The sequence below is a fragment of the Pseudorasbora parva genome, chromosome 4 (genome assembly GCF_024679245.1).
Source record: "Pseudorasbora parva isolate DD20220531a chromosome 4, ASM2467924v1, whole genome shotgun sequence".
Taxonomy (NCBI): domain Eukaryota; kingdom Metazoa; phylum Chordata; class Actinopteri; order Cypriniformes; family Gobionidae; genus Pseudorasbora; species Pseudorasbora parva.
In genome coordinates this window covers 28,499,710-28,526,068 of record NC_090175.1, presented here as the reverse complement: position 1 = coordinate 28,526,068, position 26,359 = coordinate 28,499,710, and the positions used below count along the sequence as shown (strand labels likewise).

The 26,359-nt window shown below is 38.2% G+C and overlaps 2 protein-coding genes across 3 annotated transcripts in view; both read right to left on the bottom strand.

The window, feature by feature from the left end:
• Positions 1–26,359, bottom strand: part of kcnq5b (potassium voltage-gated channel, KQT-like subfamily, member 5b) — a 186,296-nt gene that overhangs the window by 113,509 nt on the left and 46,428 nt on the right. The window lies entirely within an intron of this gene.
• On the bottom strand, positions 8,831–17,899 carry LOC137074002 (uncharacterized). The gene is made up of 7 exons (XM_067442716.1): positions 16,978–17,899; positions 15,033–15,113; positions 14,315–14,401; positions 14,004–14,087; positions 10,961–11,047; positions 10,641–10,733; positions 8,831–9,817 (listed from the first exon to the last, which is right to left on the bottom strand). Exons 1-7 carry the CDS (start codon positions 17,864–17,866, stop codon positions 9,582–9,584), a joined length of 1,557 nt encoding a protein of 518 aa, XP_067298817.1. The 5' UTR covers positions 17,867–17,899; the 3' UTR covers positions 8,831–9,581.

Genomic DNA, 26,359 nt, shown 5'->3' with positions numbered 1-26,359 from the left:
TGACAGGTTAATATTATTTCCTGCCAGTGTTGTCATAAAATACAACAGTAGATACGTATGTCGATCCCTTTTGACGGATTGAAATCTAAATTAGCCTATATTTCATCATTGACATATAACTCAGAAACTAACTACGCTTACTACTACTGTATAGTTGCTTATAGATCACTCAGTCGATCATTGTAGCTAACGTCACCTTCTCCACTACTAAGTTGAAACGATAGTCATTTGACAAGGCTTCTAGTCAATTTGTTAAATAAACATACATTTTTGAGAACTAAAGTATGATTATTTTGCAGCGGGTGAGTAGTAAACATGACACTGATTATTGTGGCTTCTATATTACTTTGTTTGGCTAAATAAATCGACTTTTAAATCAGTACTCTACTGTCAAACTATAACTTACTGTACAAACAACATATTAACGCGCTACCCAGTTCAGTTCGTGATTCAAAGTTGAGAAGCTTGAGGGATGCAGTGGTGTAAAGCACACAGCCACTGGACAGTGCCATGTGCAAAAGTATGGTGGAGAGGGGATTATGGGGTGGGGTTTGTTTTTCAGGAGTTGATTTTGGTCACTTAGTTCCAGTGAAATGAACTCAATGCTCCAGCATAGCAAGACATTTTGGACAATTTTATGCTCCAAACTTTGTGGGAACAGTTTGGGGTGGTCCTTTCCTGTTCCACCATGACTGCGCACCAGTGCACAAAGCAAGGTCCATAAAGACATGGGCGAACGAGTTTGGTGTGGAGGAACTTGAATGGCCTACTCAACTCAACCCGAAAGAACACTTTTGGGATGAATTAGAGCGGAGACTGTGAGCCAGGCCTTCTCGCCAACATCAGTGCCTGTCTGCCTGACCTCACAAATGTGCTTCTACTGTAGAATAATGCTCAAAAATTCCCATAAACACAGTTCTAAACCTTGTGGAAATTCTTCCCAGAAGAGTTGAAGATGTTATAGCTGGTGTGTGTGTGTGTGTGTGTGTGTGTGTGTGTGTGTGTGTGTGTGTGTGTGTGTGTGTGTGTGTGTGTGTTTAGATAAAGCATAAACCAGACATGTATGCCATTCAAAGATGGTGAATGGTTGGGGTGAAGGGACGACGTGTGTGGACTCAATATGCAGAAATATTTGTTTTGTTTTATTAATAATAAAATAAAAACAAAACAAAAATCTACCCTGTGGGGGAAAACATGACCGACTTGACTTACTTTGAAAAAGCTATGAAAATACTATGAAAGCCACATGCATTTGAAAACACCAGCCGCACGCGACACAACACAAAACAACGAGAAAGCACACAGCTGATGTAAACACAAACAGCATGCTACGCAGAACACAACACACGTGGACGGAAGAACATATGGCCTGAGCGAACTCAAAACCAAGCCATGAGCTCAAACAAAGTAAGACACAAACACGCAGCTAATGAGCAAACTAATAAGCCGCGTGTTCACACAGCATATATAAACACGAACCGCATGCTACACAAAACACAACATACGTGGACAGAAGAGTGTACGACCCTAGCGATCTCGAAACCACACACTCACACAAACAAGACATAGGAACGAGTGCACAGAGAGCATGGATGTCTGAATCCCGACACAGAACTAAAACCAAAATAGACCGGAGTGCCAGGATTTGAACACCACGCCCTGCACACGACACAACTCACATGGACAGATGAGTGCAAACGCTCACCACGACATGACAAGACAATAGCAGTCTCAGAGTTCTGTCACCAAAACCAAGAATAAACAGACCGAAGTGACAGAACCCTGACATAAATTATTAATGTCCATGAATGCTGTTATAATCCACAGAGCTAAATGTTGCAAGTGCTTGCAGTGTAGATTTTGTAGCTTTGTAACATTACATGGACACAGTAAAAGGGTCTGCAGCTGTTATAAAACATTCTTTACCACAACCACCTGCCTGAAAGAGTAAATGCAGCCTGCTGATCTGGCACTAAAATATGTACAGAATGGGCATCCATTGAACAAGTGAGTGCTGACATGGGCTTTAATGTTTAATCTGGTTATTCTGTCAAGGCGATTCCTTTTTTCCCCCCAGAGCCTGCCTCACATTGTTTGTCTGATGCCTTAGTTGGCAGAGTAAGCAGCAGGCCAAGATTAGTGAAGAGCTTATAATTAAATTCGCCAAGGATCGCTGTTAACAGCATGTCTCCTGCAAGACAAAAAAGCCAACTTGTACGGCTGTCATAGCTACAGATAAAACAACTGCTATACCAACATCAAACTACACAAATGTAAAAAATTGTGAAAACTCTGCAGTCGCTTACTCACCCTTATGTCATTCATGACATGTGATTTCCTTCTCCTTTTTTTGCAAAACACACACACACACAAAAGATATTTAAAGAATTTTTCAGATGTTTTGTCCATACAATGAAAGCCAATGAGATCTAAAGTTTCCAAGCTCCAAAAAGAGCATAAAGGTAGCATAAAAGTAATGTTCAAAAGCAATACAATCACGTTGCATGATAATCGACAATTTTTTTTTGATCAACTTGTGTATTCAAATCGACACATCAATATTGTACGCCAATCAAAGTTCAAAATCAAGTCCTTTTTGAAGCATGCATCTTATAGAACCAATTGACTTTTTTTTTGTGTTCCACAGAAGAATTCATGTTATGCAGGTTTGAAATGATGAGAGTAAGTAAACAGGATCTTGAGTTTTAGATAAACTATTCCCATAACTCATTAGAATTGAGAGAAATTAAGTATTTACTAAAATGTTGTCCTGCTATACAGTAAGCAGGAGGAATAGATGTTGTTTCATCTGTATAATCACTCAAATTGGCAATATCTATTTTAATCCACGACAAAACCCATGTGAGAAAAGCGAGGGATCGTTTAACCAGAACAGAATTACTGTTAACCATGACATACCACAAACTTCAAAAACACTCAGACCATTTATGACCCTAGATATGTGCATTCAAAGACATCATGCAAGAACACAATTGTTATTTTGAGCAGTTAATTCTCTTAAGCATGACCACTGATCTCATATTTTAACTTTTCTTGACATGCTGCATTCTGCGTTACCATACCAGAGACTGTGAGAGTGTGTAAGAGCATGTGTTTGTGTGTAAGCTGCACCAGAAGCTACTGAGGATTTCCCATTAAAAGAAGGATCAAGTTCTCATTCCTTTATATGACAAGAATCCTCACACACACACACACAGAGAGAGAGAGAGAGAGAGAGAGAGAGAGAGAGAGAGAGAGAGAGAGAGAGAGAACAACACATGTCCAGTGTCTCTTTAAAGAATCTGTTATAAGTGAACAGGTGATGATCACCATGATCAACAACCAACAGCAAAGCAAAGGCCATGGAGATACAATCTTAAAACACAAATCTCATAATGAACACATGCTAGCCTAAATCATGAAAACAGTCAACATAATAATGTCATTTTATTTTCAGGATTGCAGCTTTGCAGCTGACAAAGCACATTCTCCACAATTCACAGACATAAAGTATCTGTGCACTAAGATATATTCACAGTGCTGGAGCATTTTTTTTAGATGTTTTGACCCAAAGTTGAGAGCATTTTAGTAGATGAGCTGAGACAATGTTCCTGAGTGCCTGCAGACATGAGCGCAAGACAGACTATAGTGAAGCAAACTACTAGTAGATGAAAGAGAGTGCCTTGTGGCATAAGGAATGGAAAAGAGAGAGACTAAGTGTTCATCTATGTGTGTGTGTGTGTGTGTGTGTGTGTGTGTGTGTGTGTGTGTGTGTGTGTGTGTGTGTGTGTGTGTGTGTGTGTGTGTGTGTGTAAGTAGACTGCGATTGCACCTAAGGAGGAAAAATGTTGTCTTGTGCTTATAGACGTGTGTGGGTGTTGCATAATACAAATCCATTTTGTTATAGAGGAAAGTGTGTATCAGTGTGTGTGCTTCAATGTGTGTGTGTGTGTGTGTGTGTGTGTGTGTGTGTGTGTGTGTGTGTGTGTGTGTGTGTGTGTGTGTGTGTGTGTGTGTGTGTGTGTGTGTGTGTGTGTGTGTGTGTGTGCATGTTTAAAAGAGCGAAGGAGAAAAAGAGTCATAAATGCAGGTTGTTTTGTGTGAGTGTTTACTACTGATAGCATTTCAGCATTTTCTTTGCTCAGTAAGGTTGCTGTAAATGGTTTATTTGACATAAATTTAATTCTTCTTCATAATTGTACTCAAGCTAAACATCTACAAGGCCCTGACTTCAGCAGAGAAGTACAACAACCATAGTTTTTGGCTTCTTAGTTTAGGACACTCAATATTCAACTATATTACTGATCTGCCCGCAGTGACATTAGACACTATATGATAACTGATCTAAGCTGGATGACATAACTGTTTTTTTCTAGAGCGGCCATACAGCCAAATCAAATTATGTTGCATTATTTTCCTGTTGAACACTGTAAAGCTGCTTTGTACAATCAGCATTGTAGAAAGTGCTATAAATAAAAGTGACTTGACTTGACTCTACAAATATGGAAAACAGTGATAGATGGACCTCTCAAACTTTACGCTAAGGAGAAAATCCAATGCAACTTTGAGGGCACCAAGCAAAACATGATTATGTATTTCTGCTCAGCTAGCGAAATTTGACATCAACCACACGGCAAATGCTAATACTTTTTCATATAATGCCTACTTTCTTTGTATAATAGCTCTGCCTTATAACAAATTAGATTAAGAATTATTAGAACTATTAAAAGATCATAAGCTAATGAAGACGGAGAATGTGAGTGCCCTGTGCTCAGTCTCTGTTGTTCTTAGCGTGTCAAAATAAAAGTCACAACAACTTGTGTCGTTACGAGTTACTGTCAGTGCAAATGCAACCAGGAACATGACCCTTTTCGGCAGTGCAAAAGCCCCTATCACATTTTAATTTATTTAAAGAAGAAACCAAACAAATGTTTAGATTACATGAGGCTTAATGCTATAGAAAAGCAATACAAGTTTCAGGAAGAAAAAAAGATATATTTTTATATAAAAATATGGCATACAGTTGCATATTGGTATAAAGCTACTCAAAACATTATTCATTATAAATTGTGATAATTGTAATTAATAATAGCAAATAAAAATGTATTTTAATACAACTATTATGATTTGTGTCATAATTGTGCAGCCCTAGTGAAAAGTAAAAAAAAACTTTTTTAAAGTTATTGCATATTTAAAAAATATCCAGTACAAATAAATTGACAGTTGATTGCAATTCAAATTACTTCCGCTTTGCTCTCAGTAACTTTCCTCACCTTATCTCATCTGACTGAACTTCATTTCTAATCAACTGAAAGTCAGCCTAGCAACTTTAAACCTTTATGTAACAACTAATTTATCTAGTGATGCTTCACACAAATCTAAAGCACCAGTTCAGTTGATGAGGAGTAAATAAAACTACAACACATCATGGGTCATGGGATCTTTTGATTGAATGCAAAAGTCACTACTGCAACAAAGAAATGTGTCCTCTATTTGCCCACCACGTGGGTGCCTGTGGGGCAGCTGAGCAAACAAACACTTATTTCATGCTTGAACACATTTAAGCCACTGGACATTTAAAAAAGAAAGACAAAAAAGGGAAAACACAAAATGAAAAGAAATAAAACTGTATGTGTGTAGAAGAAACATCTTATCAGTGGAACAAGCAGGAAATTCAATGAAAATCAGTATGTGTGGGCGAGGAGAGTATAAGGTTCATTCTAAGCTTCGCAAGCCCCTACAAGCACAAATAATATATTTCTCAGCACAAAATCACTTACAGTTACCAGTGTATTGCACCTGTTTTTCACTAAAAATGTCATAATTTATTAAAAATATATTTTTTTACAATCATTTGCCACCATCTCTCTTACCTTTATATTAAGCTATTTGAGTATAAGAATGAATATTTTTTACATTTTAGTTTCAATGAAAAATCCTTTTACTGGAAAGGACACATTTTAAAGTATTTTTAGTACAATGGATTCTTTAATATGAAACTATCAAGGGAATTTAGATTTTTTAACCCTTTAAATGCATTATCCAGACATGACTGTGTTCTTCAAATGGTGAATGAAAGACTATTCATCCTATCAAAGCAACATTATTTGACTGAGCTATGAACATTAAAGGGGTACTTCCCTGGAAAGATGAATGTGTATTTAAATTGGGTCATTTATGTAGTAGAAATGTTAAATTATTTTAGAAGTTGGTGCCTTCTAGACTGAGAAAAGCCAGAAAATATTTTTTTTTCTTATACTTTATTATTTATTATACCTTTATTTAACCAGAAAAAACTCATTGAGATTAAAAATCTCTTTTCCAAGAGCGTCCAGGCCAAGAGAGGCAGCAGCACATTTAACAAGGTTTCAGACATAAAAACATATAACATCAACATATAACAATTTGTACAATTAATAAATAAGTATAAAGTCATAAGATATCAGAATTTCACATATTATCGCACGTGATAAACAACAGCAAGGATCGTCCGTCATAAATGAGTCAGTCATAAAATTTACAGCCAGTATGTGTAGCTTCCATGTTGTTTAAAAGTAATTTAAAAGCAACCAATGAAACTGGCTCCTTAAGACTCAGCACATTTTGCAGCTGATTCCAAGCGCAGGGGGCCGCATACTTGAAAGCCCCTTTTCCCAGTTCTGTCTGGACTTGAGGGACAGATAATAATAATAAGTCCTCAGAACGAAGACAATATCTTCCTGTACCTTTCTTTTCGATGTAAGATTGGAGGTATGGGGGAAGCAGACCAAGAATTGCTTTATAGATAAAAATGTACCAATGATTAAGTCTACGGTTGGACAATGCAGACCAACCAACCCGGTCATACAAAGAACAGTAATGAGTAAGTGCTCTAAAGTTTAAGATTAAGTTTGTGAGCTCCATGATAAACAGAATCCAACGATGGAAGCATTCGTGTATATAACATCGCCATAGTCCAGCACTGACAAGAAAGTGCAGCAACAAGCCTCCTTTTTGCCTCAAAGGAAAAACATGACTTGTTTCTAAAATAAAAACCCAATCTCAGCTTTAGTTTTTTTACCAACTGTTGAATGTGAGGTTTATGAATGTATGAAAGACAACAATTCCCAGAATGCATTTGCTTTGCCGCCCTACAAGGTCACTCCCACCAGTTACTTCTCTTGCCCACCGCAGCACCACCTCACTGTCGTTATGATTTTTATAGTAATAAAATAATTTAGTTCAGTTAGAGAACAGACACTACAATTAAAAACTGAACGTGTTTGACTAATAAAGCATGAGCCGAATGAGAGTGGCAGCACAGATCTCATTCATCATGAGAGCGAGGAGCTGAATGACAAAATGATCGCGGAAGATTTGGTTTCAAAATGAAATGTAAAAGCACCAAATTTAGTGAGTTTGTCATTGTACTGTTTTGTTGTTGTGTTTTTCATTAAGAATAATATGCTAATGAATACACAATTCAAGCAACCCACCCCATAATCGGCGCTATTTCAAAACCGAAACTAAAATGAGCACGGCCGCCCGACATTCATTCACGGCCGCATTGACATTCATTCATTCACGGTGCGTGTCCAGTCGTGAAGCTTTATTTTCATAGGAATTCTTTGCTCATGCCCGAGTGGCCATGCTCATTCACATTTGGTGAGTGAGATACCACCCCATATGGGCAGGCTGAAAACATATGGAACTAGCTCCTACTACTGGCTATAATCTAGCCTCTGGGCGGTGGGGGGTGGGGGGTGGGGCGTAGCACGATCATTCATATACAAGGATTCTACTGATACAAAGCTTAAAGCTAATCGCTGAAGTAACCATTTAATGTTTCAGCTGAAATACTATGCAGCATTCCTCACTGCATAGTTTTCAGGAAACCACTGAAAATGACATTACAATTAACCACAGTAGGCCTATTACTTGTCATACCAGTCACATATTGTAATATTCTATTGATTATTATTTGACGTTCATGACTAACAGATGCATCTGTCTTCATGTCGTGCTTGGAAATGTGTGCGTCCATGTATTCATGAGTTCTGTGGGCAGCTGAGAGGGCTCAAGATGGCCACAGATGTTATTACTGCCTTAGGGTCTCCATCTCCCTTTGTCAGTCTTTTTCTCCCTTCTTAACAGACAGCTTCACAGTAGCACAATTAGAGACAGCATATTACCCCATGACACGTGCATTCAGCACATGCATGCACACACACACACACACACACACACACACACACCACACATTTTGTTTCATGTTTTATGGGTCCATAGACAATGATTTTCATTGACAGCAATTCATTTATTCAAGGCTATTTGGTTTAAATTGTATAGAAGGCGCTACTAGTTTTCTGGGCAAAACTGCATTGTTCCGCATACTGCTTATTTCATGTGGTTATAAATATGCTAGTATACTCCTAAATGTACTCTACATCTGACAGCAAAAGCAATTGCTTTGTAATTGCACTTGTCAGATACACCTCCTGGTACAAAACAAGAGACATGTACTTATACTTTATTAGCATTTGGATAATGATACTAAAACTCTGAGCAGTTTAAAGTCTTTAGAGAACTACATGTGAAACACACACACGCACACGCACACACACACACACACACACACACACACACACACACACACACACACACACACACACACACACACACACACACACACACACACACACACACACACACACACACACACACACACACACACACACACACACACACACACACACACAAGCCTGCTTATTAAAACCAAAAAATGGACAAACACACACACACACACACACACACACACACACACACACACACACACACACACACACACACACACACACACACACACACACACACACACATTCCTGTACATCTATCAAGGTGAGGACCAAGTAATTTAACCTGCAAAGCGAGGACCACCTTTTCTGTTACAATTACAGATACATGTATACTATTTTCCAACACTAGGTGTGTCCATGACTCAAGTTTTTACCTCAGCTTCTTAGAAAGACAAAGGGAAAAAACGAGCATTTTACCAGCAGAGTGAGGACATTTTCATGGGGGTGCTAATGAGTTCATTTTTGACTGCATGATTTCAACTACCTTATTTTTTTAGTTTGCATTTATTCTTTACAATTGTATGTTTTAATGTGGACATCTCATTATTTAACTGAACTAACTTCAGCTGAATAATGATTCTTAAGCTTCTTTACTGCTGCATTAAATTCTATTTATATCATTGATCATTATTTTCCTGTTATCATTCTAAAGCTTCTTTGAAAAAAAAAAAAATTGTATAAAGCGCTAGAGAAAGAAAGGTGACAAGATTAATGCAAGTTTCAGATTGAGGTCCAAAAGTCTACGTAAACGTTTATGGTCAATTGTTCATTTTATTTATCTAATTAGATTAACCAAAGGTTAGCAATATACATAACCATCCAAAAGTCATGTCCATTGACCAGTTCTACATTTAATTTGCTAACAGACATCTTAACACTAAAGTTAAAGAAAAATTGTGTTAACATGAATATTAACAGAACAACTGGAAAGCAGGATGTTAAAGGGTAACCTAACCCAATAAGCATCTAAAACATAATGTTCCGGGAAGCAGCCTTCCTTTTTAAAGTTACAATGGCATTATAGACAAAGTTTTTAACGTCTTTCCAAGATCTTGCTTTTAGGGCCCTTTCCTCTTCTAGGCACTTTGCGCACTCCAGTTTTCCAGGAACCCTGCGCTCCGCTATAAACCTTCCCAGATGTTTGTGTACCGCTGCTCTCTCTTCCTCACTCCAGGCTCTCTTCAGGATTATCCTGGTAGTCTCTACAAATGACAAAGACAATGCAGATTATGTAAGTTTAAAAACAGACCAAAATGTGGGTTTCTTTAACTGCTTTTGCTTGCCCACAGAAAGTTCCCAAATGTAGGGCTATATGATTTTGTCAAAAAGTAATTTCATCCTTAAAGAGATTTTTTTTAAACCGTTTTTAACCGTCTCCGTTTTTAAAGACTCATGATCCACATTGTGAACCTTGAGTTCAGTTTTGTATTACTGTACCAAATCATGAGATGTGTATTGTTACACTCACTTACTGTATAGTCAAATAACTGTTCAAGTAATCATTAGATTCATCAATTATAAAAATAACTGTTGGTTGAGGCCCTATTGATGAGTGAGGACAGCAGGTTTTCCCCGCTTTCTCAACCTAATGAATAACTAAGGATTATTTACAACGGAACTGAATCAATCATAAACTTACTTTAGCTGGAAAATAACTTTTTCATGAGTATAGAACAAAACAATCTCTCTTCCATTAATCTCCTGTTATCACTGTAAAGCATTTGAAACTATCTGTATTGTGAAAGCGCTGAATAAATGAAGGAGACTTGACTTGACCTAATCAAAATCCTGCAGCTGTGGCCTGCTTACAGGGAACTAAGACTTTAAATCATAAATGCAATCCATCTTAAGTCTTTAAATAGTTACATTTTTAAATGTCTTAAAATTATTCTATTTTAGTAACACATAAGCTCTGTAAAACTGCTTTTAAACAGTGTTTATGAAAAGCTCTATACAAATACAACTGACAACTTACAATAGGAAAAACCCTGGTGCTACTCACTACTCAAGATTTATTAAACTTACCCTTCAGTTTTCCTCTCTTAGCCACTTTTTCTCCTCTTTTCTTCATTCTCTTGGGTGAGGGCTTCATGGCGTGACTTGCTCTATGACTGAGATCTGCAAAAGACAAACATTAGTTCCTGCTACTTTAGTGAATCTCAGGTATTGTTGGATCTTCAACATCCATGTGAACTGAAGCTGATGATGAAATCTGACTAACAGTCTTTAACTGTTAAGGCCTTTATGAGCTTTGCTGTAACATATCCTTCATTAGGCTCCTATAACTAAAGGCAGGTGTGTTCTATAAATAATTGTGGCGTGATGAAGAACAGTATTTAACTCACCAACTACATCCGAACCTCCATCCTCATCCTCGTCTTCACTGCATTGAGCAGGTGATTTTTGAGGGGAAATGAGGTCGGAACATCCGCCTGAAAAACAAAAAGTGATTCCTCATCTTCTGCAGTGTAAGATGCTGTTTATTTTAAAATACATCATTCATGTCTAACAAGCAATTAAAGGGTTAGGTCACCCAAAAATGAAATTCTGTCCTTAATTACTCGCCCTCAAGTCATTTTAAGCCTGGAAGACTTTACTACTTTTCTGGGCCTAGAAAATGAAGTTGTGTAACTGTCTATGGATGAAAATCAAGCTCTCAGATTTCATCAAGAACATGAATAAAGGTCTTAAGGATTTGGAGAGACATGAGGGTGAGTAAATAGCCCCGTTTCCACCAAAATTACCCGGAACAATTTGTACCAGGAACTTTTTTACAGGAACTTTTCTCCCCCCAGACCTGCAGCTGTCTGCGTTTCGACCGCGATCTAAAGTTCCGAGAAGATTAGGCAGATGAGTCCGGTGATGTAGGACTGCGCGCGACTGCTCCTCCAAGCCAGTGACGGACAGTAATCATTTTTAAGTGTACCGATTGAAAGATTTAGTGGACTGTTTACATGAGACGTTATCTAAACCAATCTGGTGTTTACATGTGATGACTTTCAATTAGGGCTGTACTAGAATAATCGAATATTCGTTCGGTGAGGTGGCATTCGATTTTCAGTTTTGAGATTCGAATATTCGTTTTTGTTTTTTTTCAACACGTGACTTCCGTTGCAGACTCATTCTCACTCATGCTTGAAATAATAATAATAAATTTAAAAAAACACCGCAACATGCTTTCAATAAAAGCATTGCGCATTTTAAAGATTTAAATTAACAAAAAGTCAGAATAAGACAAAATAAATCCCTTATATAGAATAAAACTAATTGTAATAGATATTACATTTTGTGTCATTTTAAAAACAATTCATTTATTCTTATTCAACTGTTTATAAGCATGCTACCGTGTTCTTTATTTATTACAGTTCGTTGAAATCACTGTGTGTTACTAATTTAATTTCTGTTTTGGGATTCATTTGTTTTAAAGAAAGGTTCGTTATTAATACCTTATTAAAGTTCTTGCTCTCAACAGACTTTGTGTTTTGTATCACTTGTGCACTGTCCGTTTTCGGAGCATAAACCTGCCCGTGTAATGCGTACCGGAAACTGTTCTATTTAAAAGATTATTAAATGTTTATTAATATATAAAGAATGTGTGCCACCTGATCATATTGCACCAAACGCAACACTGCACTCCACTGGGTCTGCCGCAACACATTTACGATGCCGAAGAGTGAAACGTGAAGTCGTGAAAGATGATACAAATGCAAACCGACACTATTATTATATATTTAGCCCCACCCACCGAAGCTTCGAATATTCGATATTGATTGCCACCTAAGCTTCGAAGCTCAAAAAATGGCATTCGAAACAGCCCTACTTTCAATCGCAATCATTTTGTCACATGCAGTTTGTCTGCCGCATAAGAAATGTCTCCGCTGTTTTCTCCAGCAGCTGGATGTGTTAACTGAAGCCAGAGCAACTCTTAACGGCCACCAGGACTAATACAGTATTATTTATAGCTATTTGTTGTAAAGTGTAATAATCATCTCAGAAAAAAAATCTTCTGTCAGGCGCAGTTAAAGTAAAAACTGCCTGGGGCAATATACGCTGTGTCATTACTCCAACATTATCTTCATAACTTACGAAATAAAAAGTTTACCCCTCAGAAAAATGTACTTTCCTCTCTTGTCAACATGAGCGCGGCGCGCGCCGTCACCTCATGTAAGGACACACACTTAAAAGTAATCGGTCAGGTCGTTTACATGGTGAAAAAAAATTAATAACGAGTATGGAAGAGATTCGAGCTGTGCTGCTTTTGCTGGTTATGTATCGGTTTACTAAAGAGGTAATTAACAACGACAGAAAAGAGCACTAATATGCAGATTCAGCAGCATGCAGCATATTCAGAAAGCTTGTAAAGCTAGATTTAAAATGACAATGTATATTATTATCAGCTATTACGGACATTGAACGTGAGATGGCTTAGACGACCGCGCGCCACCAGACAGAGAGCAAGACTGATATTTACTGAACGCAGAACGAACCTCGCAAAAGACTTTTAAAAATGCCGGTTGAAATAAAATGCTGCGTGAGCTCAACCAATCAGCACGTTCAGCGCCCAAGTCCCGCCCTCGAAAGTTCCTGAACTTTGAAATAGTACTACCTCGCGAGCAGGGCCGTTTGGAGGGGCAAATATTTACCCGGAACTTCATTTAGACCCTGGTTCCTGCGGTCTAAACACACGAAGTACCACCCAAAGTTCCTAGTTCCTGGGTAAAGTTCCTGTGGTGGAAACGGGGCTAATGATGACAATTTTCAGTTTTGGGTGAACTAACCCTTAAAGGTCCCATTCTTCGCGATTCCATCTTTCAAACTTTAGTTAGTGTGTAATGTTGCTGTTAGAGCATAAATAATACCTGTACAATTATAAAGCTCAAAAAGTTCAATGCCAAGCGAGATATTTTATTTAACAGAAGTTCCCTTTCAAAGCCGACAGCGAGCGGCCGGTTTAGACTACAGCGCTGCACTTCCTGCTGTGATGACGGCACTAGAACCGTTTGTTGACGAACCCTCCGCCCACAAGAACATGCAAAATAGGGGGCGTGGCCTCGTTGCTCTCACGTGGAGAAGAGCGCGCATTCAGCGCTTGCATCTCCCCGTTATGGTAAGAGGCGGGACCTTTCCATCCAATCACAACACGGGAAGCGCTGGCCCAATCAGAACTCGTTACGTGTTTCTGAAGGAGGGACTTCATAGAACAAGGAAATCATCAGGCCGTTTTTAGGACAGAGGAAACAGCGCTGTACAGATAAGGCAACGGTGGGAAAAACCCATGTCAAAAACACATGAAAAACGGGACCTTTAAATAATTTAGGATCAGCAACTAGCCATTGTTTGTAATGACATTCTATCCATCCAAGAAGGTAATACTTCAAAATAACATACCCTTTGCTTTGCTTGTCTGTTTTCCTCTTTTCTTCATTCTCTTGGGTGAGGGCTTCATGGCGTGACTTGCTCTATGACTGAGATCTGCAAAAGACAAACATTAGTTCCTGCTACTTTAGTGAATCTCAGGTATTGTTGGATCTTCAACATCCATGTGAACTGAAGCTGATGATGAAATCTGACTAACAGTCTTTAACTGTTAAGGCCTTTATGAGCTTTGCTGTAACATATCCTTCATTAGGCTCCTATAACTAAAGGCAGGTGTGTTCTATAAATAATTGTGGCGTGATGAAGAACAGTATTTAACTCACCAACTACATCCGAACCTCCATCCTCATCCTCGTCTTCACTGCATTGAGCAGGTGATTTTTGAGGGGAAATGAGGTCGGAACATCCGCCTGAAAAACAAAAAGTGATTCCTCATCTTCTGCAGTGTAAGAAAGACTGTACCGAACAATGACGGTGTCTGGAAGAAGTGTTATTATTTTCTTTGACAATCCAAGCCCATACAACAGATTAAGCAACCAAAAATATGTGAACACTCAACATATTTTGATGGACTGTTAAGATTCACTTGTCAAAACCGTTTACAAATTGTATTCATAGAGTAATTTCATGTACATTATATGCACACTTAGCCTTGTGGACAAATGTATGCACACCTTCAGTTTTATCTGTGCTGTAGTTTTAAACCTTCTGTTTTTATCAATTATTTTGGCTGTTTTAATGTTGATTTTTAAAAGCTCTAAATAGGGATATGGGCTCCAAATAAGCTACCACTCAACCCTTTGTTTAAAATACATCTGTTGCACTGCTTTTGTATGGTGTATGTGTACCAAACTCAAATCTACTAAAATAAGATAAAGAAAAGGTGGTAGGAAGTATGAAAAACAATCTTTAGGTTGCTTTGCTAAAAGTGAATTTCATGAAAAAACACTATTTACATAGTAGGTCATAGTGGTGGTTCTGTATTGAACATTTTACTGGGAGATGATTTCAACACAAACAACACAAATGTTTAAATCTTACCCTCATTGAACTCTCTTCCTCTCTTCCCTTGTCCTTTTTTTGATTGTCTCTTTAAAACAGAAGTTGATATGGAACTTTCACCTATAAAAGATTTTAAAAAAAAGAATATTAGTGATTGATTGTCCAAAAGTCATAAGTACATACTTTTGATTAATAGAGCTGTACATACTAAATTTGATCTACTGTTGTCAGTTGTTGCTTTTACACTATTTTCAATAGCAGAAATTACAAGTGTTCCTTTACCAGTCAAAAACATTTTAAACAAATCCTATTCCAGTTAGCATTATAAAGCATTACAGAAAAATTTCACTATTTTGTTTATTAATTCTTGGAATTTTATAAACAAGTACTGCATTTATACTGTATTGCCAAGAGTTTTGTGACGCCTGCCTTTCAATGCACATGAGCTTTAATGCCATCCCATTATTAATCCTTAAAAGGACAACTCCGGTGAGAAATGACCCTAGGGGTAATTATCAGATGGTTACCGAGTAGATCGTTCTCTGGGATGCGTTTTCATGAAATCGAATGTAAAGAGTTTTATCTCTAAACACAGATTAGCTTATAATGCTTGTCTATGGGGCACAGGGTAGTGAAATTAAACCGCTAGTTAATACCACTAACAAGGCTCAAAATAACCTCACACTAACACGGCAGCATGATGAGGGTCCCTACATGCAAACCGCAGCATTGAGAACTTTGTAAGAGTACAAACAGTTTAATAAGAAGACACTTTATAAACACAGTCCATTATGCGTTTACAGACGGCAGCCATCTTAGAAAACAGTCTCGACCAATCGAGCCACGAACGCTGTGCTAAGTGAGCTGCTCGATAGGAATTAAGTTTGTGAAATTTAATTACATTTTTGAGCCTTGTTAGTGGTATTAACTAGCGGTTTAATTTCACTACCCTGTGCCCCATAGACAAGCATTATAAGCTAATCTGTGTTTAGAGATAAAACTCTTTACATTCGATTTCATGAAAACGCATCCCAGAGAACGATCTACTCGGTAACCATCTGTTAATTACCCCTAGGGGCATTTCTCACCGGAGTTGTCCTTTAATATGGAGTCGGCCCACCCTCTCTAACAGCTCCAGCTCTTCTGGGAAGGCTTTCCTCAAGGTTTAGGAGTGTGTTTATGGGGATTTTTGCCCATTCTTCTAGAAGCTCATTTGTGAGGTCAGGCACTGATGTTGGACGAGAAGGCCTGGCTCTCAGTCTCCGCTCTAATTCATCCCAAAGCTGTTCTATCGGGTTGAGCTCAGGACTCTGTGCAGGCCAGTCAAGTTCCTCCACACCAAACTCCTCATCCATGTCTTTATGGACCGACGCTTTGTGCACTGGAGCGCAGTCATGCTGGGACAGGAAGGGGCCGTCCACAAACTGTTCCCACAAAGTCAGGAGCATGAAATTGTCCAAAATGTCTTGGTATGCTGAAGCATTACGAGTTCCTTTAACTGGAACTAAGGAGCCAATCCCTGAAAAACAACCCCAGCCCATAATCCCCCCTCCACCAAACTTTACACTTGGTACAATGCCGTCAGGCAAGTCCCGTTCTCCTGGCGACCGCCAAACCCAGACTCGTCCATGGGATTGTCCGACTGAAGCGTGATTGGTCGCTCAGAGAACACGTCTCACGGCTCTAGAGTCCAGTGACTTCTAGACTTCTGCGCACTGTGACCCTCAGCATGCGCTGACCCCGCTCTGGGATTTAACACTTCGTGGCTGAGTTGCTGTTGTTCCCAATGGCTTCCTCTTTGTTCTAATCCCACTAACAGTTGAGCGTGGAATATTTTGTAGTGAGGAAATGTCAGGAATGGACATATTGACATGAGATTGACTGAAACTGAGTGTTTCACCCCCCCTTTAAAAATTTACTTAAAATATAAAGATGTAAGAATACACAATACAATTGCATTGGTGATAAAACAGTGCATACATACCACATACGGAAGGATGAAGCGTGTTCAGGTTCTTCCCTCTTAAGGTCTCAGTGCCTTGCTCCATTGCGAACAGAAGCTTACTTATCTTGGCAATTTGAAAGGTTTTGTCCGTCTGTCTATAAAAGTCACGGTGAACTCTAATGTCATGACCCATGAACCTTGCAACTTGCTCCAGCTCTTGTTCGCTAAGGTCCAAGAGTTGGCAGAGTGTGGCAACCTGTTTTCTTAATTTAGTTGACCTTAGGAGTTCTGGGTTTTCTGCTTTACTTTCATTTGCATATTTTCGCAGACAGTCACATCCACGGATGTTTGTCATCACGCCAGGTCTTGCAAAGAGATAGGGATTTTCAGCAGGTACACCAGCTTCTTCTCTCCTTTCAACCAACAAATCGATTGACTCTTTCATTCTGTCCGTCAAGAAAACCGGAACCTTCTTTCCTCTTTTCCCCCTGATTTCTATGCGGGTTAGTATCTTGCTCAGCTCCTTTTCTAATGGTGACAAGGTTTCATAGATGTCTTCATTAATGGCACTTGTACTTGCTTTCGTGTAGATCTCAAGAGTCAGGCGTGATGCTTCCCCTTCCCGCCGTTTGTTGAAAATAATGACTTGTGCCAGAACCGTCTCATTTAATGTCTTATATGCTCTTAAACTCATTTGTTGCTTCAGTTCCGCCCTTGCGTCATCTTCTACCATCCTGAGATGGTTTCTCAGAGCAATCACATTTTTGGTGAGGGGGATGTCATCTTCTTTATTCCATCTTTTTTCTTGCATGGTTTGGTGAGCAATGATAGAAACACTGTTCCTCCAGTTTTTCTCCAAAAGTTCAAAGAATTTCTTTGCTTTCTTCTCTGCCAGATCATCATCATTCATAAGAGCCTGTCCAATCATGACCTCCACAGCCCCTTTAAGACAGAATCCAATTTTGACGCTGTTGAAGGCTTTCTGTATTCATTTTTCCCTGGACTAAACTGTGTCAGACGTTTAGCTGCATTGACCACGAGCTGAAATTTTGATGGGGCACACAGATCTTCAAGAACATTGACAGTCTTGTCCATATCCTTTGCCACCAACATGAACCGACCAAGCTCCCGCATTCTTTGAGCTATATACTGGTGCCTCGACTTCACGCGACCATGTTTTGCATATAGTGATTCGCCATACTTACATATGAGAGAATCCTTTCTGACGTGAAAAGACACATCATCCTGCCGCATGTTGTTTATTATGTTCTGACATCCATCTGAGGAAGCTGCTATGGGTAGCAGGCATGCAGCACAACTTTGAACTCTCCCTCGTGTATTTTTTTGTTTATCTTTCACGCATGATTTTTTTGTTTTGCAGGACGACTGATGTCTCCATAAGTCCTTTTTCCGGAACATACCATAACAGTATGGGCAAGGCAAATACTCCTTTACAGACACTTGATCAGAGGGCTGCTTCCACGTCACTATTTCTCCTCTACCTTTCTCCAGAACTTCTGTGTTGTGTTTGAAGTCGCCTTTATTGCGCAGCTGTTCCAAAAGTGTCTTTCTTTCTTTTGATCTCAAAGGAAAGCTAAAGGCATATGCCACATCTTTAATTTCAGCATGCTTTCTTTCTAAATGTCTTGATATCTTAGAATGTGCCTGGCTACAATAGAGGCAATAATGTTTTTTGTCCCACGCTCGTTTACGGTCTTCCCTTTTTGTACAGGTTTTTAGAGTCACAGTTGATTTGCCTTTATTTGTTTCATTTGTCTTCTGTTGATTGTGTCTTTTCACATAAGTCATTGAGTTCTTTTTTTTATTAACCGTGCACTTGCCTCTTATCTGATCGTCACTTGAATAACCTTCAAATTCTTCTTCTTCACCGGACAGTCTATATGTTCCGCCTTTCACTGGGCTTAAATCCTCACTGCATGATGATCCACCATTGCAATCTGGATTATAATCTGGATCTAGTCCAGCACAACTGGATACTTCAGATTCCACAGAATCACTTTCTCCTGTCTCCTCATGAATATCTTCTGACTGCAAGTTAAAAGCACGAATCATCATGAGATACTTTAACTTTATAGAGACACTTTACCATCATTTTGAAGATGGAATTCTGAATTACTGATACTAATTGAGGTCAATTGTAATTATGACCAATCAAACTTTATAACCAATCACATACGTTTCTATTGAGTTTATGAATGCGATGTCTAATAATTAGAGACGTTTAGATTAGCTGGGGTTTTGTTCAGAGCGCGCGTTCACTCACTGAAATCTGCACTCAAAAGCAGAGATGTGTACAATGAGATTCATTCAGCACACAGTGGTTGACTGTTTTTGTTCTATTTCAGCAATGAAAATACAGCATATACCCGAATATAAGACAAGGTTTTGTGTCCTAAAAATAGGCTGAAAAATGGGGGGGGGGGGGGGGGGGGGGTCTTATATTCACAATATAGACAAAGTCACATATTAAACTGACGATAACATATGAGCACTGTTCACACAGAGAAACTGCACTAAACATTCAAAATGTTTTTATATTTATAACATATGATACAATTAAACGACATCACTCAACCAAAAGTGTTTTCTCCTGAATATCATCACGACTGAAGATGACACTGATTTCATATAACAGTCAGTTCCATAAACAAATAAACATTAAGTAACTTACATTTTAGATGCAATATTGAGTGTTTTTGTTCTATTTCAGCAGCGAAAATAGTTAAAAACAAAGATTCTAAGCAACAAAGTTCCAAACAGCAGAACCATAATGCGTCTTACAGCAACAGTGTGCGTTACTGAATGATTCAGTGTTTGAATGAATCGGTGAATCAAAGATTCAATGACCTGTTGGTAAACGACTGCCTCATTCTTGAATGAACCAGCCGTTTGAACGAATGACTCGCTCATTAAGACTCACCTGCTGCCAACTACTGGAGGTTTAGTTTCATGTTTAAACATACTTTCCAACATTTCTTATTTATCCAAAAATACAAATCTCATAACATTATTTAATGCAGTTGTAATTTTTTAGTGTAAATTATTTAATTTGATTGGTAACAGCCCTAAAGTGTTCTTATTTCGGGTATATATGGTATTTTAAAACACACACAGCAGAACCACAGCGCATCTGATAATACAGGCAAAAAGTTGGCTCGACTTCGATGGCAAATTTAGGGACCATCTCTAAAGTTACATTCAACATTGGTATGCACGTTTCTAACTGCAATAGCATTTTAAAAGAATGACTTGCGTTCATAAAACTTACTGTTAGGTGTTCATCTAGATGTCGGGTATGATGCATACCTTTGGGATTTTTGATGTTTATTCAAATTAACTGCCAAATCATATGAAAATATAGATATGCATTATTTCACTAGGATACTGTTTGGGCTCTTACACAAAATATCCTAGATTTAAATGCATCATAGCTAAATGAACACTGATGAGAATATTGCTTGAGAATATAATTTACTGAGATAATATTAGAGATTATATTTACATCAATATTTTTTTTTATTTTCTTTCAGAAAATCAACTGTTAGTGTTTCTCTATCTAGATGAATGATGGCATCTCAGGCTCTCAAAGTTTATAAAAAAATATGTTTAGATTTATCGGCCCATATATCGGTTATCAGCTTTCAAATATAAAGAAATATCGTATCAGCCAAAGTGTTCATATAGGTGTATCCCTACCATTAGGAATTCGATTAATGGCTTGATCGGACTGCAAAGCTTTTTTACCTTAATTGCTAGATCCAAATAAAATTTCTATCAGATTGGATTATTTTTCTAATCTGATCGAGAGGACATCTAAACACTTGATCGCGTTGAAAACGCTCAGTGAACATTTAACTTTCGCTTATTAGGTGCAAAAGATGGAAAAACTTCAAAGCTTGCCAAAAACGAGTAAACTGAGAAGCGCAGATGCAATGCACATGTATGATCTTAAAGTAATAATATTTTCAGGATAGTCAAGGGACAATCCCTCAAAAACTTACCATGTCACTTTTAGTACGTCTCAGACTTGGTACAAAAACCTCTTTTTGGAGCGGTGTCACAATCTGTTAACAAAAAGTATAATCAATATGAATTATTATAATATAGTATTTGAAGTTCAAAAACAAGACTGCAAGTGTGTGTCGAACTTTTAAACACCCAATGGGACAGTTATAGCGTTGCAAAAAAAGACAATTTTAGAGGGTTTTTTTCTTCAATACTTTGCATTTCAAAAAAAAATTCTAAATGTCAGAATACAGATCATAAACTCACACTGCACTCCCCCTCCCCCTCTCTGATCATCACAGTTCAGAATACAGATCATAAACTCACACTGCACTCCCCCTCCCCCTCTCTGACCATCACAGTTCAGAATACAGATCATAAACTCACACTGCACTCCCCCTCCCCCTCTCTGACCATCACAGTTCAGAATACAGATCATAAACTCACACTGCACTCCCCCTCCCCCTCTCTGACCATCACAGTTCAGAATACAGATCATAAACTCACACTGCACTCCCCCTCCCCCTCTCTGATCATCACAGTTCAGAATACAGATCATAAACTCACACTGCACTCCCCCTCCCCCTCTCTGATCATCACAGTTCAGAATACAGATCATAAACTCACACTGCACTCCCCCTCCCCCTCTCTGACCATCACAGTTCAGAATACAGATCACAGATCATAAACTCACAGCTGCACTGCTTTGTGAGCATTTATATAATTACCCACCCAACCCAATCATGAAAGTTCACCCCAAAAAATGCTAGAGATCTTAAATATCATAAAATCTTACCTGTAGTGTGAAGTTTTCGCATTTATTGTGATGAGCTCGTAGCAGTTTGAGTCTCCTCTTGAACCTGTCCAGGTTGTGAGTGTCACTCATCGTTAGCGCGCGCAGCAGAGTGCAAGCGGAGGGCAAGGGGCGGGGCCATCAATTAAGAGCGGTACTTTTGGGCGCTGAAGGTGCAGCTCAAAGTTGTGTTTTTTTATGGATTAATTTAAGGCAGCTTAAAACAATATTAAATTGCTATGTATTACTGCAGTTAACTGCAAATTAATAAATACTACAATTCCTCTCTTAAAAGTAGAAATTAACAATGCACCCTACATTTCACTGTATTTATATCAGTTGTGAAGTATTCAGATATTTTATTTAAGTTAAAGTTCCAGAATGTATAAACTGTTAATAGTCCTGCATTTAAAATTTAACTTGAGAAAAAAACGTATAAGCAGCAAATTATACTTGGTACCAAAAGTATATTCATTATACTCAGTTCAGAATAATGAAAATACTGGATTATATTTTTGATGCATTAATGAAATCTGTTTTAAATTGCAGATTGTAAAGGTGTAGCTAATTTGATTTGGGCTATATTGATATACTATTACTCATGTGAGTGACTAAAAGATGGAATGGGCCACAGCTTTCATTGAACAAGGAAGCCTTGAACATATTTAACGTGAAAAATAGATACTACGAGACTATAGCAATGATACTATGATCTTTTCCTAAACCTTATCATTTTTATGCAAAAACCTGATCTAAGTAGGTAATTGATAGTCATTTGTCAGGCAAACTACACTGATATATTAGTTTGAAATCAGATAAAATGTTTGATTGTGAAGAGTCCCAGAAAAAAGTTAATGTTACATGCTACATTAGTAATTAAAAATTAAAATGTCATCATGGACTGTGTATTTGGGCCCCATGCAGGGTGACCACCCATGCCGCATTTTGCAGGACAGTCACGAAATTGGGAGCTTTTGTCCCACGTCCCATAAAATTTAAGTAGTGTCCTGCATTTCAGTTATGTCGGTGTTATTATTTTTTTCCTCCTGATGGCAAATATTTCCAATGAACATGCGCCAATCCCATGGTCGAGCACCTTTGGATATTCTCCATTCATTTTAACCAATAAAAAAATGTATTGCAACTTTCAAACACAACTTTCTTTTCACGTTAATAGTTAATTTAAGGCAGTTTCTATGACAAATGTCGAGAGAGCATTATTGTAACGCGAGAGTGGATCAAATGCGCAAGCAGGAATCGCTCCACTCACAGGCAGATTCCGTTCTCGCACAAAACTGGACGCGTGCTCACACGTGTATCACACGTGTCCCACAAAACCACATCTACTGTCCTGCAACAGATCAATAGCCAGGTGGTCACCCTATATTTAGGCCCCAAGTAATAAATTACAATGGAAAAAAGGACCAACCCTAACCCTAATTTGACTCGTTTCATTCAAGGTATGTGTGGGTATAAGACACAGACACCTATGTAAGTGATTCTTGCATAAAAGCTTGAAAAACATTCCCCTCATTCTAGAGACTTGTCATCTTAATATGACACTCAGGGGACCACAGACAATCACCGTTTGAAGTTTAAGGCTGGTCAGATTGTACTAGAAAAACGTTTACAGGTAATATGAAAACCTTAAAGCGATACTCCACCGTTTTTAGAAATAGGGCTTATTCAACTTCTTTCCTACATTTAGATATGTGGGCAAATGCATTTGTGTCTCAATGCATGCATTGTTTTAGTTTGGCAGGGTCGCCGCTAGCTTTGCTTAGCATAATTAATGGAATCCTATGTTGCCAGATAGCATGTCCCGAGTAAAAGTGATCCAAAAAAAAAAAAACACACTCACCTAATTACTTATTGTGGCCTGCATATTCACAACGAGTGAATACGGAAGCCTTAAACTTCAAATGGTGATTGGGAACAAAATAAAATTATGATCAAAGTTATTCAACTAATTATAGAAATAACAATTATTAATTAGGTTTTAATTTAATTCTATAAACTCTAATACTGATCTGCCAACATTGTCTCTCTATGATAAATTAAAATAAGCTGATAACATCACTGTTTACTCCAGAACGACTGTACAGCCAAATCTAATTCTGCTGCAGTATTGTCCTGTTTAACACTGAAGCTGCTCTGACACAATCGCCGCTGGAGAAGAGCGATAGAAATAAAGTTGATTGATTGATTGATTGATTGAACGAGTACAAATAGCGATGCAGATTAAGACTAGGCAATTTCCTAGGCAGATATTGATTTGGGACTATATTATGGGGAAGCACAGGCGAAGGATCACTTGGTCTTAGTACACGATGTAACTACAGAATAGTCAGGTTTTAAATAGGAAAAATATTCTCTTTGAAAAATAAAGTCTATGGTCATTTCGGAGCGCGATGCTAATGGTCTAATCCGATTCAATGATGTATGCTAAGCTATGCTAAAAGTGCTACCGCCAGATACAGAGATCGGCTGAATGTATTTAAAAACGGTAAAACTCAGCTGTTTCACTCTAAGGGACTTGGAAAATGAGCCTATTTTCAAAAAAAAGTAGAGTGTTCCTTTAAAGTCCCCATGTAGTCAATAATTTATCCTTTAAAACTCATCTTTGATCACCAAAATTACATATTTAAATGTTTTTTCCTGCAATTTTTTAAATTCATGCATTAAAATAGCTTGAATGTAACTACACCCTTGCCTCATTTAGTATATGTGTATTCATAAATATGCAAATTAGCCTCACCTCCACTCATTCACACCAGCTCAGAGATCTACTCACTCAACTTAGGCCGGAGACACACTGCAAGCGTGGTGTGAGCGTGGCGTTTCTGTTGCGTGACAGCCGTGGGGTGGCTACCTGGCGTTTTCTCTGTCTTTGCACACCAGGAGCGTGTCTGACGCGACGCTGCTGCTATTAATGTACAGGGAAGCCCTATACTTCATGTTAAATATAAATAGATTGCCTATTGATACAGAAAAGACAACGTCGGCAGTAGCCTATTGCCCATACATATCTATGGTATTGACGGCAAAATAGGCTACACAATATTTCATTCTGTATTGACAGATGCAATATTTCAAAATCGATAATTGTCATTTTTTATTATTGCAATTAGGCCTATATCTGCATTTATGTTAACCTACAGACTTTCAAACATGAAAATGTCATTTATTAATATGTATTCGTGTCAAAATTGCATATAAACATCTTTTCCTATTCTATTTTGCCTGGAGACGTTTCCAACACGCTCACGTGTCGCGTGAAAAATAGGCTTCTTTTCTATTTGAAGCATGCACGCATTTTCCTCGCGGCTCACGAGCAACGCAGGCAGTATGCAAGCTCTAACCGGTTAACATGGGAGCCGAAATAAAAACGGACACGCCACGCAGCCGAGACGCTCACGGCACGCTTGCAGTGTGTCCCCGGCCTTACTGTAGTACACACACAGTGATGGGCAGTATTTCAGATACATGCAGGGTTGCCAACTTTTAAGTCAGGTTGGAGTGAGATTTTTTTGGGGCGGGGGGGGGGGGGGGGGGGTAATGCTGTTGATCTTGATTCAGTATCAGTTTATGTCTAGTATATTTACTGTACATAATAAGAAAAAATATGTTTGTTTTAGCACTAGTTTAAACATTTCTTGGGTCAAATTATATGTGCCATTCCTTAATATTCCTTAATATTCACTTGTGAGTGCTTATAAGTATCATTATTCATTAAAAATATTAGGATGAAAGTTATTCAATTTTTGAAATTTCACATTTAAAGAAATCTAGTGTTTGATCATCATATCTATATATTTATTAGAATGCAAAGACTGCAATATATTTTTGAGCAACTAGATTAGATACATGCCAAAACGCTATTTATTGTTTGAATTTCATTAAAACACATTTTAAAAAATTTAAGCTTATAGCTTTGTTTAATATCAAAAGCAGGTTTGGCAGTTTGGCGTGAGATTGAGTTGGGCGGAGTGAGAGCGTGACACAGAGCCGAGTCTCACGCCAGATGCGTGAGAGTTGGCAACCCTGTACATGTATTTAAAATACATATTTGAAATACAAAATACTATTTTGTATTTTAAAGCCTTTTGAAAACTGTAATGTAATTTGTATTTAAATACATTTAAGATGAGTATTTTTGTATTTTCAAAATAGCCAGTCAACCTCTTTTCAGACCAGACACGCCCCTCCCCCAACCCCAGCATTCATGCATGTGAGCCGCAGCTGCTTCTTGACTTTTCTGAAACGGTGAGGATATCATGGTCAATTGTACTTGTTGATTAAAGTAGCTTGTCAGCTGTGTTTGAAGCATTAACATTACTGCATGTTAGGGATGGGTGATGTCATATATAAATATATAAATTGTGAAACGATGAAACGTTTTCTAAATCGTTTACATAGATAGGCCTATCGGGATAAGCAAATATATCTGTGCAGCTTTTAGTGGGCAGGAATAATTGGATTGTTATGGAAAAAGCAGCAATTAAGGGTGAATGAGTTATTGGGTGTGATGTGATTTGTGTTATTATAACTGCCGCGAAAGGAAATTTAAATTCACACTTGCACATTGGCAGGCAGTTTTTG